A 15,607-nucleotide genomic window follows, 5' to 3' on the forward strand; every position below is an offset into this window, starting at 1 on the left:
CAGGCTGTTCAGACAAAGCGATTGACTTATACTTCACCTCTTGTCCATCACTGATACACCCAACAACTGCAGAGTCATCTGAGTGTTTCTGGAGATGACAGGACTCTGAGTTGTACTGGATGTCAGAGATGTACAGGGCGAAGATAAATGGTGAGAGTACAGTCCCCTGTGGTGCTGCTGTGTTGCTGACCACCTTCTCAGACACGAGCCCTTCAGTCTCACAAACTGTGGTCTTTTTGGGAGGTAGTCAATGATCCATCTGGCTGTCGAGGCATCCACCTGCATTTTTTGCAGCTTCTTATATAACTGTACAGACTATAGTGTATTAAAAGCTCAGGAGAAATCAAAGAACTCAGTAAGCTATGTAACAGTTTGTTACATAGTTTGTAATTCTGTCTCATCCTAATATATATGGTACATATATATATAAAGTAAGTACAGGGAAAATCCAAAAATTCCGAAAGACCTTCAATTTAAAAGTACCCTTCTGTGTGACAACAGGGATTGCCAATAATCCAGCAACCCACTACACTTGTGGTGACAGTGAGGGAGTGTTTTGTGGAGTTGGTTAGTCCCCCGTTGAATCAAACTGGTATTTTAATATTGGTAATGGTATGTTATTTGTCATTGTCTGAAACATGCTTAAAAAACATTGAGTAATATAGAGTAATGATGACTTGGGTAGGCATTGAATTTCAGCAGAGCTGATGCAAAATGATGGCTATTGCTTGTTTGGGGAACTGAAGCCAACCAATCAGAGCAGGCTTGGCTTTCCAGATGGCACTTGCCCTGTCAGCTTCTGTTTCAAAGAAACAAATAAATACATAAGGGAACTGGCCCTCAGCCAGTCGCTTTGAGGATCTGCGAGAGACATGGATTTAACTGTAATTTACAATTTTGAGTAAATACAGTAAGATACTGTCATGGATCCTCTGTAAATTTGCAGCAATTCCTCACAGTGTATAAAAAGTAAAAGTCCAGCATTGCAGAACACTTCCACAGGCATCCGTAACAAAAGTCCCACATTTTACATCAACATAGAATATATAATTATGTGGAACACGTGTATTGATTGATAAGAAGTAAAAACAAGTGGCTTTGAATAACTTTGAATATAAGATGTGATCAGTGTTCAGGGTACGATCCACTGATGCTGCTGCATAACATGCTCCACTGAATCGAAGGGCAATGATTCATCTTGTATATTAGTGCAATAATTGCTTGTACTCTCTGTATGATAGCTGGATGTACTGGACAGACTGGGAGGAGGATGAGGTTAATGACAGCATTGGCCGGATAGAAAAGGCCTGGATGAATGGATCCAACCGTCGCATTTTCGTCACCTCCAACATGCTGTGGCCTAACGGTCTGACACTGGACCATAGTACCAGCACGATGTACTGGTGCGATGCCTACTACGATCACATCGAGAAGATTCTCCTGAACGGAACGGGAAGAATGGTATAGTTTGATCTTGCATCTGCGTAACTGTGGTGATTCAGCTGCATGAATCATGTCCTGTGCTTTTAAGTAGCTATTTTTGTCACTTTTTGAATAAAAGGCACGCATCAATTATTCTCATATGAATAGTCAGTAGGCGTGTGAATGAAAATATCGCGTGTTCAGTGTCGAAGAAAATTTATCGGAGCCCAAATTTACTTACTTAAAATTTGAAAAGTGATTGTGTTTAATCTTCAAAGCAGTGAAATGACTGACCATTTCTTCCCTTCACGTAACAGCTGCCAACTAGACATCCCTTCCTCCCCAACGGTTGCTGTTAACTGTAGTTGAGCTTGCATATTAAGCTTAATTAAGTATTTGCAAATGCTCTTTAATCAATCCCAAGAATCTCGCAAACATTATTCCAAGCGGACAGCTCAGTGTTGATACATTTGTGCAAAGAAACTGAATAACATTCCTCAAATCCTCAATAATATCTAAGCCCATATCCAAACAGTTAAAGCCCTGTTTGTGATGATTGATTTTGCTGTTGCTGATGGTGTTTCTCTGTAGCTCTCCTAATCTTTTGATTATACTGCATTTCATTTCATGTTGCAGGTGGTGTACAGAGGAAAAGAGCTGAACCATCCTTTCGGAATCTCTCATTATCATAATTTCATCTTTTGGACGGAGTACATGAATGCTTCGGTATTCCAGCTGGACTTGTCCACGGGCGATGTCACACTGCTGCGGAGCGAGAGACCACCGCTATTTGGCCTGCGTGTCTATGATGCACAAAGTCAGCAAGGTTGGCAGCTGTCCCATCATTTAGTTCTCATCCAGTGCGGCTGAATCGTGAATTGCTTCCTTACCTAGAGAAATTGGCTGTTTTACACTGGAAATAGGACCTTTTTGTGCTGTGTATCTAGACATGCATCTGCCCAATACCTATTGCCTTAATGAAAAAGCACTTTTTATGATACAAACAACATAGTTACATAACTGACTGGTGGTTTCACTTTTCATGGTGTTCACTGATCAGCAGTGACGGTGACTTTCAAACCACTTTGAGTTCTAATTTTACTTCCAAATACCGCCACTTTTTCAGGTCCTCCTGCCATCGGATTTTAATGTGCTGATTACCCTTTAGTGGCCCTATCAAATGTGCAGGGTTTAACCCATTCATATTCAATGCAGTCTCAGAACTCCAGAATGGGAAATAGATGCACTCCTCAGGGAAACACACACTACTTTCACATTACGGATATTCTAATTATCTGCCAGCATTTGCATTTCACAATCCTAATTTGCCTGCATTTTGCATTACACTGCGACATGATAAAAATAATAAAATTACTACATTTTCAAGGATGCAAAATGTTGCCTATCTTTTATTTTGCAAATTGTAAAATGTTTAGATTTGGCATCACTTGAAGATGAAATGTGATTTTGCTCAACAAAAACATTGAGAGGCAGGGGGATGTGGACGGTGACGTTAGACCATGGCCCATATTTGGGGTTAGTTAGGATTAAGCATAAAGAATACATGCTTAGGCATAGATATTTAGCGGTGTAAGTGTATGGTTAAAAGTCCACATCATGTTGCCTCAACATGTATTTGTACTGAGCAATGGACAATGAATAACTTTAACAATCTCATCATTTCTGCAACTTTATTTTGATGGACATGGACATCTTTTGTGACTTGGTTGAAATGTGTGCACATCCCTGTCAGATCTGGAGAGACATTTCTGTTTTTTTTACCTTTCAAGCCTGAAGCCATGCAAGCATCTCACCAGGCTTCTCGTCATTTTTGAAGACATTTTTTTTATCAACGTTCTGATTTAATCTTTCAAATCATTTTGGTTTCATGATTATGTTGGCTGAGAAATACTGAATTTATTGGAGAAACCCAGATTTTAGGAGTAAGTTTTCAAATACTGCTTGGGTCAAATAAGACCGGGATCCTTTCTTACACCTAAACAGTTCATGCTAAAACTCCGTTCCCCAAACCAAAATTGGTTTAGTTTTGGCGCCTTAGAAATAAAAAAGAAGTTTTCACGACTACTTTGTGTCCCATATGACATTTGGCCTCCACGATGAAAATTAAGTCACTTTTATATATAGAGCACATTACAAAACAACAGAGGTTTAACCAAAGGGCTTTCTCTTTAGGGGAATAAAAGAACTGAATAACATATATTAAAAACAAATGGATTAGAGGAAAGTGATATAACAGGATATGACAATCCTGACAAAGCAGTAAAAGACAAGATGAATAAAAGTAGCAAATAAGATATTAAAAGTAATATAAAATATTGTACAGATTATAAAAGAGTCCTCCAGTCATAACAAAATAATGAGCTGTTCAATGAATTAATAGTAGACTTGAAACTAAGACGAGAGAAGAAATATGTGTCTTTAAATTTGATTTTGGATAGTTGATGGTGGAGATTTAATGTGCAAAAGAACACAGTTCCAGAGTGTTGACTGAAAGTCTTGGTAGCCTTTGGTTTAAAGGCTCGGGTCAGGGACTGAAACTAGTAATTGCAATCATGACAAGAAATGAAAGTGAAATGAAATAATGATGCAATGAAAGTGACCTGGAAAAAAAGGGGTTAGCATATCTGCAATGTGCTGTGTGTGTGCGTGTGTGTGTGTTTGTGTGGTGGTGGTGGTGGTGGTGTGGGGGGATCAAAGGACTTTAAAACAAATCTTAAGCAGTACAAATGAGCCACAACTGGAATGATGTGCTGTCTTTCCTTTGTTCTTGTGAAAGAAAAAAAAAATGTTCCAAACCTATTTCACCACTCCATCCTACTGGATTATGATGACGTTGCTGATAATTAGTGATGCATCCTTTGCTCCTGGAATCAGATGATTCAGCAGCAGACTTCGACAGAAGGGCAATATTTTACACACCGGGAGTGAGAACTTGCATACCTTTTTCACTTCTTTAACAAATGATGATGGATTCATGTTGTTATATTGCTGAGAGAACTGATGGGAGACAAATTGATTATTGCTGTCTGTTGGAGAGCTTCACTGGCCCCGATGGGAAGGACATTTTTCTCATTTAATAATTGGCTTTTTAACTCAGAAATATGCTCTAAATCGAGAGAATTATTTTTTTTTTCACACAGTCAAGTGACAGGCTTGTAGACTCATAATGCATCCTAAAATAGCCATTTTCACACAGCAGCATCAAAGTTGTGTATTTTGAGTAGAAAAGTGCCCCACTGAACTCATGATGCAAGTGAATAGTTAACTGCTGCGTGCACAGACTAGTTAACGGCATAAAAATAATTCACTAGACATTTTTTCATTGTTCATGTAACTGAATAGATTAATTGGCTGTCCAGTACTTTGAGTATTGCTGATTGGCGCTCACAAAACGAACGCTTTATCTCATTGGCTCAGGCGCTGGCTTTGGGCACTGTTAAATTAAAAGTGACAAAGGTGTCTCATGCCTTAACTTTAAATGTGACGTTTTCTATTGGAGAATGTCAGCTTTGCCCAGAAAGACAAATGATTCCTCCAAGAATGATAAAAATGTCAAATGTCTCTCACCAGCAACGTTTCCAATAATTCACTTGACGTATGGCTGTGCAGCACATGGTACACACCTGGTATGTCTCTATAAGGCAGGAAATTAGTTTTGTATCAGAGAGAGGATTTATTTTGTAGCTTTTAAAGTGGTGAAAGGTTCCAAAACAGATAAAGCAAAAATAGTCATGCAGTTCTTTAACTGGACTCCGAAATGGGAGAATTAAAGTGAACAAGACACCTTACTGTATTTGCGATCTATTTCCCCAGGTGACAATGCATGTAGTGTGAATTATGGAGGCTGTGGAACCCTCTGTCTTGCCATCCCTGGAGGCAGAGTGTGTGCCTGTGCTGACAACCAGGTTTTGGAGAGGAACAATGTCACCTGTGCAGGTAGGAAGACATAATGAATCAGACATAACAAAAGACCCAAGATAATCTTTTGCTAGTTTTACTGTAATCCTGGCTTTATCCTGTGGGACAAAGATCAGATAGCAGCCTTTTAATTTTTCACAGGCAAATCTTATCTAATAAACAAATGCATTCTGTTGAAAAATTATCCCCATGGACCTCTAGGAATATGAACTAAATCCCAGTTGATTCACACTCTGTGGGGTCGTGAGACTTTAGTAGCTTGATTTGCCTATTATAGCTATGGCAATAATTTCCCCTAAACACATATGTCAAAGACAGTTCCCGAATGAATTTGAATTCGTCTCCCTGCTGTTTTTCCCCAGAAACTTCCACCAGCAGTTCAGAGCCACCTTGGTGCAAAAGTGATGAGTTCCAGTGCCATAATCATCGCTGCATACGGGCCTTGTGGAAGTGTGACGGAGACGATGATTGTCTGGATGGAAGCGATGAGGAGAGTCACAGCTGCTGTGAGGATCTTGATTAGTCTGCAGGCACCACACTGCACACTGGCATAAAAAACAAACTGCATCTACAGACAACATGGTGGTCGATATATGAGCAGCCTTGCAACGAGAAAAGAAAACCAAGCTTTTTAAAGTTAATTCCCTCCTGCTGTCATCTTCTATGTTCCTAAATGTCACTAAGGTAGAAATGAAAATTGTGCTGCTGCCTCCCCTTTTTGCTCCAGCTGAAGTGGATTCACTTTTAGCTCATTTTTTGGATAAACATGCCTTAAGATGGTTGGATGTTGGTTTGTTTTTCGTAGAAAGCAGAAGCGGCAAGTCACCATATTGTGACCATCTGCCAAGATGATAAAAAAATTAAATGGTTTCAGTAATCTGCTGTAATAGAATATACTATAATCTAACTTGGTTTATTTTAGTGGACAGTGGGTGTTAGTGAGAAATCCAGTGCAATGCTGCTATCATCAAACAGATCAGTGTTAGTAATTCCACATGTTTCATGGTATCTGCGCTTTTGGGTAGCGGAATATACTTTCTTATAACCTGTAAAGTCAAAATTAATTTGACATGATGGAAGCAATGTCTGTGACAGGGAACAAGATGATTAAAAAAACTAATTTGTCCAGAACACTGCTCTCAGCTTGGCTCCCACTAGCAATATCTGACGCTGAGCTCTTGATGTATCCCAGTGGAATAGCACTAACACTGTCTTAGGAATGACAATGTAATAATTCAATGTGATACAGTATGCACACAGATTTGTGCTTTTATTTAGCGGATGTTATGAGTGGGGAGGATTTATGAATTGAACGTTAAATGTGTCATTAAACTTATTGACAAGAGAGGCTTTGGTTCTACTAAAGATAAAATAACAAATAACAAAAATACTTCAAGACCTATGTGAAATTATTTCATGGAGAGAAACCCTAAAAAGTGACTTTTTGGTGCATAAGTACAAAATTTGTTGAGTTGTGTTCATAATGAAGTCCTAGCAAGAAGCTATAATTTATACTCTTATTTTTCTTCATAGTATTAACAGTCTCCTTGATATAATTTCAGGAGTGAATTTTAAGACTGTGTAACGCTGAAAAATTCCCATTTCTTGATCAGCAAATCTTGATCATTATGGTCCACACATATTTTGTTGTATAATATCAGCTAAAGTAAAGCTTATCAAACTCTGGTCCTTACTTTGCTGAATGCTGAATATGTCTTGTCCATATCTGCCTATTGGTGTAGCTGCTCTTCTCTCATTTGTGACAGTTGGGGCCCCGAACCTTATACACTTTTGCTTATACACCAAGGCTGGAAATAATTTCTAAGCTGCTTGATTCACCTAGTTTGTTAATTTCAATTTAAAAATAGAAAATAAATCAATCCTAAAAATTATGTCAATAGCAAAATTCACTACACCTGATCATATTTTTGTGGTCATTCTTTAAATAATGTTATGATTAGAGACCGTCTTCCTCCCAATTTTTTGTTTTGAACACATGCTACCACTGATTGAAAGTACTGCAAGTAATGTGCCACCTAACACCCACTTTATTATTGGGATTTTGAGGCTTCTTGAAGGGAACACTTAAAAATGTAGTCTGCTTTGATGTGCTCTGATACTTTAAACTTTAAAGTTTAAAGGATGCAATTATGCGTTGTATTTAAAGGTATAAACTAATGACCTGTATACTTGTTTTAATCTTAAGACTTGTTGCATAATTACTAGATATTAGAGCAAAGAGCAATACTTTAGTCCAATCTGATCTCATACAGACTCCTAAACGGTACCAAATTGATAAGTGATACTCAGTTTATAGATTTAGAATTTCTCAATGTTGAGTGAGTCTGATTACTTGAAGGGAACCTGAGAACCTTTTTTTTCCCCCCATTATCTTTCTTTTACGAGTCATTAGTTTTATTAAGGTATATAGCTGTAAGATCACTGAGAGTTTGTTTGATCTGTTTTCAGACAATCACACGTGTCCCACCGATCAGTTCAAATGTAGGAACAATCGCTGCATTCCCAAAAAATGGCTTTGCGATGGAACAAACGACTGTGGCAGCAATGAAGATGAGGCCAACACCACATGCTCAGGTATGTACTGTACAGCATCACTTTTATGTCCCCGCAGTGTGGGAGATGAAATTGGTCATTCCTTAGTCTTTGTTGTTTCTTGCACTTTATTTGATCGATTAGCATAATTTTACGCTTCATTTTGCAGCAAAAAAGGTATCATTTATTATTGGAATGAATGTTATGGTGGAAATTTCAAAATTAGTGATATGAGGAAAACACAATGTGCTTAATGCTTCTTTACTCTGAGGACTGATGTGTTTTTTAATTAATTTTAGCTCATCAAGCTATATAGACGTGAGAATTAAACATGAAGTAGGTGTTTCATCTATAAAACAAGGCGTAAAACCTTTCTACTCTGCCATGTTTTGATGAAATTCTCTCACCTGAAGTACACCTTATTCACCTAAGTCTTGAACAGAGGTGTCAGGTGTTGTCATGGCAGCCATCATCGTTATAATTTGAGGCTTTGGTGCGGCACAATCAGTCTCATTGTGACAGAGTACTCTATTGTATCAAAGAGTTGTGGCACCTATGAGAAGGAGCTCTCTGTCAGGAGCACTCACAGTGTATCACATTGTCTCTGCGTCTGCTGTGGTGCCTCTCAGGAGCTTTTTATCTTTAGAGGATCAATCAATGAGCATTAGACAGGGGATGACGAATGCCTACTCACAGGCAGATTGACATGCATATCCCACATCAGCAATACATTGCTTGTGTGCTGTCATGTGCATGACCACCAGCATGTGAGTGACAGCCCATCAAGCAACAGCACATTTCCAGCCGCCTTTAGCCCTGCTGTGTGATTGAGTGATAAAGAGTTTGCACTGGCCGGACATTGACATCCTGGTGATCTACTGAACATTAGATGTTGTTGTGCAGTCTTGCATTGACTTATGCAGGTGTGATTGAATTAAGTGGCCTCTTTTTTCTTTCTCAGCTCAGCCCTGTCAAGCCGACCACTTCTCTTGCCAGAACGGACGGTGTATACCTCGGGGCTGGCAGTGTGACCGCGAGGATGACTGTGGGGATATGTCTGATGAAATATCATGCAGTAAGTCACGCATGGATATCTACCACATATAAACAGTTATTTATGGTTTTTTTTCGTGAATGCTCTTCACACTTCACCATTTCATGTCCAGTATTTATATGTCTAAACCTACAGATCTTATTTATTGTGCCTAAAGCAAAGCTGTGAGAGGTGATTGAGCTGAAGATTTACACTCCAGATTGAATGATGGTGTCATCAGCTGGTGAAATGTAAAACTTGTTGAAGATTTTACACTCAAAACTTAAATTTTGACTGTATATTTTATGACTGCACCAGAAACCCATCAACAATTTAGCAGTTTCTGCAACAAGTTTCTTTTCTAATCGATTGACAGAAAGCATGTGCTGAGCAGCACTCACATTGAATTTGATGTATGCTTCTTTCTTTTTTTTTCATATGATGTGCACTGCAGGAAAAAATCTGATAGATGAAAATGAATTTTATAGACCTACTTGCTCTTCTGATTTTTCAATCAGAGATACTTTCCTCTTTGTGATATTGTCATTCCTTCTCACAGCACTGAAAAGGTGTTCTGGCATTTTGGATGCCAAGCGATTAAACATTTCATTCGGTCCCATCCTTTTGGCACGGACCTCTTGAGGGGTGCTGCAGTATGGTGTAGTTGCTTTTTCCCACTGTAATCCCTTGTCCATGTGGTCATATCAGCCATTGATGAATGACTATTCTCAATGCTGTGCTATTGGAGAAATCAAAGATCGCATGTCCAATATAGACTTGCAGCATTGCCCTTTACACACCGAATTTCCTCCAGAATGCTTAAATTGTTTAATGATAGTCTTCTCTGTAGAGGAAGAAATCTGAGAAATATTTCTGTGATTTTCTCAAACATTGACACACTGGAGATCCACTGCATCGTCACCAGTATGAAATAACATGATCATTTGTTTTGTGAAAATTGTCTCCATTCCTTTTTGTAATCGTCTTTTTTTGTTTGTTTGTTTGTTTGTTTGTTTTTAGAATGTATTTCAGTTCTGCAAGCAAAAATGGATGTAAAAGATGTTTTCAGCAGTGAAGTTGAATAAGTGAAAATAAGTTGATGAGAAAAAGTATTAAATATTTTGGGTTCATACTGTCTGCAAAAGTCAAAGTAAATGTAAGAATCAACTTTATTTATTTATCTATTTTCTCATTTTCATTCTACCACGACTTTGTCTAATTTTAAGGTTGTAAACAATATTTTTTTATAAACACTTGGAAGTCAGCAGCGTCAAATGCACTTAATGTTTTGTGTTGACTGGATGTAAGTGCAAATGTTTTTTGTTTGTTTTTAGTTTGGTTAACTGGCAGTGAAGTGGAAACTGATTTTCCAGCTTAAACGTCCTAATTTTTTAATGGATTGCCAAGGCATTTGGTGCTCAGGATGTGATGGCATGGCACCCATATTTTTGCAGAAACTTGAATTTTTTTTAAAAAAAATTTTAATTCTGTGAAATATTATTTAAATCTATATTAATTCTTGGTACAGATATTTATAATGGTACTTAGTTCAGTATTAGCTCAGTGTTGTGTCTTATGTTAGTAATTCAGGTTTTGAATTATCAGGTGATATAGATGTGTACTATATGGCACATCTATGGTTGTTCCTTCCTATAACTTCAATATTTCCTATTTTATAATTTTTTCTAAATAAATCAATTTAAATCATTATGGTTTAGGGGATGGTTGGTGTCATTGTTACATCATTTGGTCCATTATCTGTACCAGATAATGGCAGCATGAAGCCAAATCCACCACTTCAAGTGTCACATTGGTTGACTCGTGTGCAGATGCGTTTGAATGGCTCATTTGGATTTTCATATCTTCTGAAAAGGCTGTTATCTGGATGTTTTATGATAACCCAGATGAAGGCCACTAGCTGAAAAGTGAGTCTCTTAGACAGAACACTTAGAACACTTATAACAATGCATTCAGAGAGGAACCTCAGTGAATATTAAGTTCCTAATTTACTACACACTGGACTGCTTTGAAAAGAGTGCTATTGGCCATTACCGATTCCTTTTGGAATGTATCGTCATGTTCACATGCTTTACTTTGCTTGGCTGAAAGAATTTCAGCCCTGATTTATTGATGCTGTGTCCAACCCTTTGGATCAAGTGCTAGACATGTCCTCACTGATGGCAACAGCTTAAAGGGGTGATGATGAGCAAACGGAATAATTTTGTACAGTAGTTCACTGTTCTGAAGTAGTGCCTCTATGGTATTATAAAATCTGTCAGATTCAGTCATTTAAAAGTTGCAGTCTGCGTTCTGGATTATTCTTAGAAAACATGAATTTAAAAAAAGCATCACAAGCCAGGATGGCCTGAGCTCTTTGGAGTTCTTTGAGGATGTGTTTAACCTTTTATTATGTGCGGGGGGGCGTTGAGGCTGTAAAAGATGTTTTCAGCAGTGAAATTGAACAAGATGAAAAAGCAGCGTACATTTAAAGGATGACAAGGGTAAAGGTTTTAAGATTCTCTTTAATCACTATTTGTATTAAATCAGACTTTAACAGTGATTGATGTTTGCCAAATGCTGCTCTGTGCTGTATATCCTCAGCCTCCCTTTGTGTGTCTTAAGCTGCTTCAATACGCAGTCACAAACAGCCAGGGTGTAAGCAGTAATTAAAGTTCATGCTCGGCTTCATTCAATCATAATCAAGCTGTGCAGCAAAACATATTCTCTTCCATACTGTTGTCTGAGCTTCCTCAGGCGTTACTCCTCTGCAGGCACTCCACTGTGTAGCTCTGGCAGCTCACTTAGCTTCAGTGGAGCTACTGTGGGTTTTGGAACACCTGAAGCTCAGTGGTGGCTGCCTTAGAGATTGATGCTAATTTGGATTTTGTTTGTCAGTAGTTTAGTAGTTGTCACACATGTCTTCTGTTTGGCTCTCTATTCTCTTGAAGCCATCATTATTTATGGATGTTGGCGTTTCATTTTTAGCAGTGCTCACTGTGTACTTGAAATCGTGATAATTTATGCATGCTCATCTCTCATTCTCAGCAAATGTTAAATTCCAGGCAGTCATGTGCTGTCAGTGAGGTCTAATACATTTGAGGGAAATGTAGCCGACTGGGAACGACACTTGTATGATAAAGATACAATGTATTTCCTCTGAAGCGCCTTAGGTTTTCCAGACAGTTGCAGCAGATGCCAACAAATCAATTCAAATGTGGACTTGCATTTCTTACAGAAGTCAATAAAGCTTCAGGCATCCAGTGTACAGTATACTGAAAAAAGACTGTTATGTGATGGGAATACGAATGTCAATGCTGACAATGTCATCAGCCAACAAAAAACGGTAGAATCTATTATATCTTTTATATTTGCTACAGCTGTAAAAATATCAATCTTATGAGGTTTACCAGAATACTTCATGACGGTTCCTTGACCGATTTTATGGATGTTGTATTAAATATTGGTGAGGACAGATTCATGAATTAGATATTTCTTTTTAATAAAAAAATTCCCCAAAAGGCTTTACTATACACTGCCCATATACTGGAATGGAATGCCCTCCCCGGGTCAGGAATGAGCTCCTTCCCCAAGTGGAGGAGTTCAAGTATCTCGGGGTCTTGTTCACGAGTGAGGGACGAATGGAGCAGGAGATTGACAGACGGATCGGTGCGGCGTCTGCAGTGATGCGGGCTCTGCACCGGCCCGTCGTGGTGAAGAAGGAGCTGAGCCAGAAGGCGAAGCTCTCGATTTACCGGTCAGTCTACGTTCCTACCCTCACCTATGGTCACGAGCTGTGGGTAGTGACCGAAAGAACGAGATCGCGAATACAAGCGGCCGAAATGAGTTTCCTCCGCAGGGTGTCTGGGCTCTCCCTTAGAGATAGGGTGAGAAGCTCGGTCATCCGGGAGGGGCTCGGAGTGGAACCGCTGCTCCTCCGCATCGAGAGGAGTCAGATGAGGTGGATCGGGCTTCTGGTTAGGATGCCTCCTGGACGCCTCCCTGGTCAGGTGTACTGGGCCCGTCCCACTGGGAGGAGACCCTGGGGAAGACCCAGGACACGTTGGAGAGACTATTGGCGCGTTTCCACCAGCTCGCTTCGGCTCGGCTTGGCGCGCTATTTGTGTGTTTCCACTAGCACGCACTACCTGCAACCGGGTAGACTTTTGGTATCACCTGACCCCTGGTTCCAAGCGAGCCTAAGCATTACTAAAACGTGACGTCAGCCGACTGCCATCCACTGATTGGCCGATGAGTGTCGTCACTTTTCAATACTGTTTTGTCTGGCGGCCAGGAGTCTTCTCTGGCTCTCTTCTCTTGCCTTCTGTGCGACAAAAAGCCACAGGGTGAGCAGCAACACGAGCGCCTCAATGTCCTCCATGCTATCCTCCTCGTATGTTGTTGTTGTTGTTCTGTTGCGACGACCCTGCCCAAGTCGAGGAGGCACGAAGTGATACTCGGTTGTAATGGAAACACAACCAAACCGAGCTGTGCCGAGCTAGTGGAAATGCGCCATATGTCTCTCGGCTGGCCTAGGAACGCCTCGGGGTCCCCCCAGAAGAGCTGGAGGAAGTGGCTGGGGACAGGGACGTCTGGGTTTCTCTGCTTAAGTTGCTGCCCCCGCCACCCAATCCCCGCAACTTTGGATGGAAATTAAAGTTGTGACATTGCAGAAGCTTATCGAGACGATGGCACAGAGAATGCGTGCCACAATTAAAGCAAAAGGCGATCCGGAAAAATGAGTGCGTGACTTTTTTTTTTGGAAGGTCCTTGTATGTAGATTGATTAACTGAACTGAAAAGCATTAAAATATGAAACTGAAGCAGAACCATATGTGGAACACTGAAAGAATGCTCTGTAGTGAAGGTGACAAGTAACGATAGGTGGAAGCTGTTTGTGCGAAGATTGCTTTCCATTTCAGGGCCAGCATGTTTTTACATCTAGTTTTGTAATTGGAGGCATTGATCATGAGATGAAATGCGAAGATAGAACTTGTGGTGAATAGACCACTGCAATTCAAGGCTCCTCTGAGTACAAAACATTAATCAAAAGAGGAATTTCTCATCATTTTCAACTTGTAACCAGGGCCACCTATAACAAAGAATGCACCAAGTATTCCTTAACATTCAACAATATACTGTAAGTTCAGACAGTTAAGACTGGAGTGTGACCATAATTTAAGCTTCTCTTTTAAGTAAAATATATTAAGTATCTCAACAAGTATTGAATGAACTGCAGTGAAATTTTGCACACATATCATTGGTGTTCAATGGGAATTGTCAATAACTTTTGCAGTTATGTTTTGTTTTTTTCTCTACCTGAACTGCAGCATTGGCTGGATGAAGGAGCCTTCACAACTCTATATAAGCTGCTACAAAATGCATTGATTTTATAGGTTTCATTCTATTCATCTTAAAGTGTTGCAGTGATGTGATGACCTGAATTCAGTCAATGTACAATCAAGACAACGTAGACAAGGCAAGTTTATTTGTATAGCACAATTCAACTACAAGGTGATTCAAAGTGCTTTACAGATACATTAAAACAGTAGACATAAAAAGCATGATTTAAATTTTAAACAAAAAAGGTAAAAATAAGAACAATAGATAAAATCAGATAAAATTAGTAGTTAAAATGTGATTAAGTTTTGAAACTCAAGCTTCAGATTTGGAGCTTTATTCAAATGCAGCTGAAAATAGGTGTGTCTTCAACCTGGACTTAAATACACTGAGTGTTTCAGCTTATCTGAGTTTTTCTGGGAGTTTGTTCCAGACATGTGGAGCATAGAAGCTGAATGCAGCTTCTCCCTGTCTGGTTCTGACTCTGGGAACTGATAAAAGATCGGATCCAGATGACCTGAGGGGTCTGGAAGGTTCATACTGGGTCAGGAGGTCACTGATGTGTTTTGGTCCTAGACCATTCAGAGCTTTATAGACCAGCATCAGAACTTTAAAGTCTATCCTCTGATGGACAGGCAGCCGGTGTAAAGACCTCAGAGCTGAACTGATGTGGTCCATTTTTTTGGTCTTAGTGAGGACTCGAGCAGCAGAGTTCTGAATAAGCTGCAGTTGTCTAACTGACTTTTTAGGTAGACCTGTAAAGATGCTGTTACAATAGTCAAGCCTACTAAAGATGAATGGATGGACTAGTTTTTCCAGGTCTTTTTTTAACTTTGATATATTCTTAAGATGATAGTAGGCTGACTTTTTTTCTGCCTTAATGTGTTTTTCCAAATTTAGGTCTGAGTCCATCACTACACCCATATTTCTGGCCTGGTTGGTAGTTTCTAGGTGTATAGATTGAAGTTCTGTGGTGACCTGTAATCTTTTCTCTTTGGCTCCAAAGACAATTACCTCAGTTTTGTTTTTGTTTAGCTGGAGAAAGTTGTGGCACATCCAGTCATTAATCGCCTCAATGCATTTACCAAGAGCCTGTACAGGGCCTCAGTCTCCTGGTGACATTGTAATATATATCTGCGTGTCATCGGCATATCTATGGTAGTTTATTTTTTTGTTTTTTATAATCTGTGCCAGTGGGAGCATGTAGATGTTAAACAGAAGATGTCCCAGGATGAAACCTTGGGGAACTCCACATGTGACTCTTGTGTGCTCAGATGTAAAGTTACCTATTGACACTTAGTGCAGCGTTCGACACAGTCGATCA

General features: G+C 39.5%; 1 protein-coding gene across 4 annotated transcripts in view; it reads left to right on the plus strand.

The window, feature by feature from the left end:
• Window positions 1-15,607, plus strand: part of lrp1bb (low density lipoprotein receptor-related protein 1Bb) — a 280,141-nt gene that overhangs the window by 144,119 nt on the left and 120,415 nt on the right. For all 4 annotated transcript variants that reach the window (XM_075480193.1, XM_075480195.1, XM_075480196.1 and 1 more), the window contains exons 13-18: window positions 1,242-1,461; window positions 2,059-2,248; window positions 5,257-5,379; window positions 5,724-5,867; window positions 7,831-7,956; window positions 8,876-8,989. In XM_075480193.1, coding sequence (XP_075336308.1) covers window positions 1,242-1,461; window positions 2,059-2,248; window positions 5,257-5,379; window positions 5,724-5,867; window positions 7,831-7,956; window positions 8,876-8,989 — 917 coding nt within the window. The remainder of the gene's footprint in view (window positions 1-1,241; window positions 1,462-2,058; window positions 2,249-5,256; window positions 5,380-5,723; window positions 5,868-7,830; window positions 7,957-8,875; window positions 8,990-15,607) is intronic.

This window comes from Odontesthes bonariensis, chromosome 12 (genome assembly GCF_027942865.1).
Source record: "Odontesthes bonariensis isolate fOdoBon6 chromosome 12, fOdoBon6.hap1, whole genome shotgun sequence".
NCBI classification, from domain to species: Eukaryota; Metazoa; Chordata; class Actinopteri; order Atheriniformes; family Atherinopsidae; genus Odontesthes; species Odontesthes bonariensis.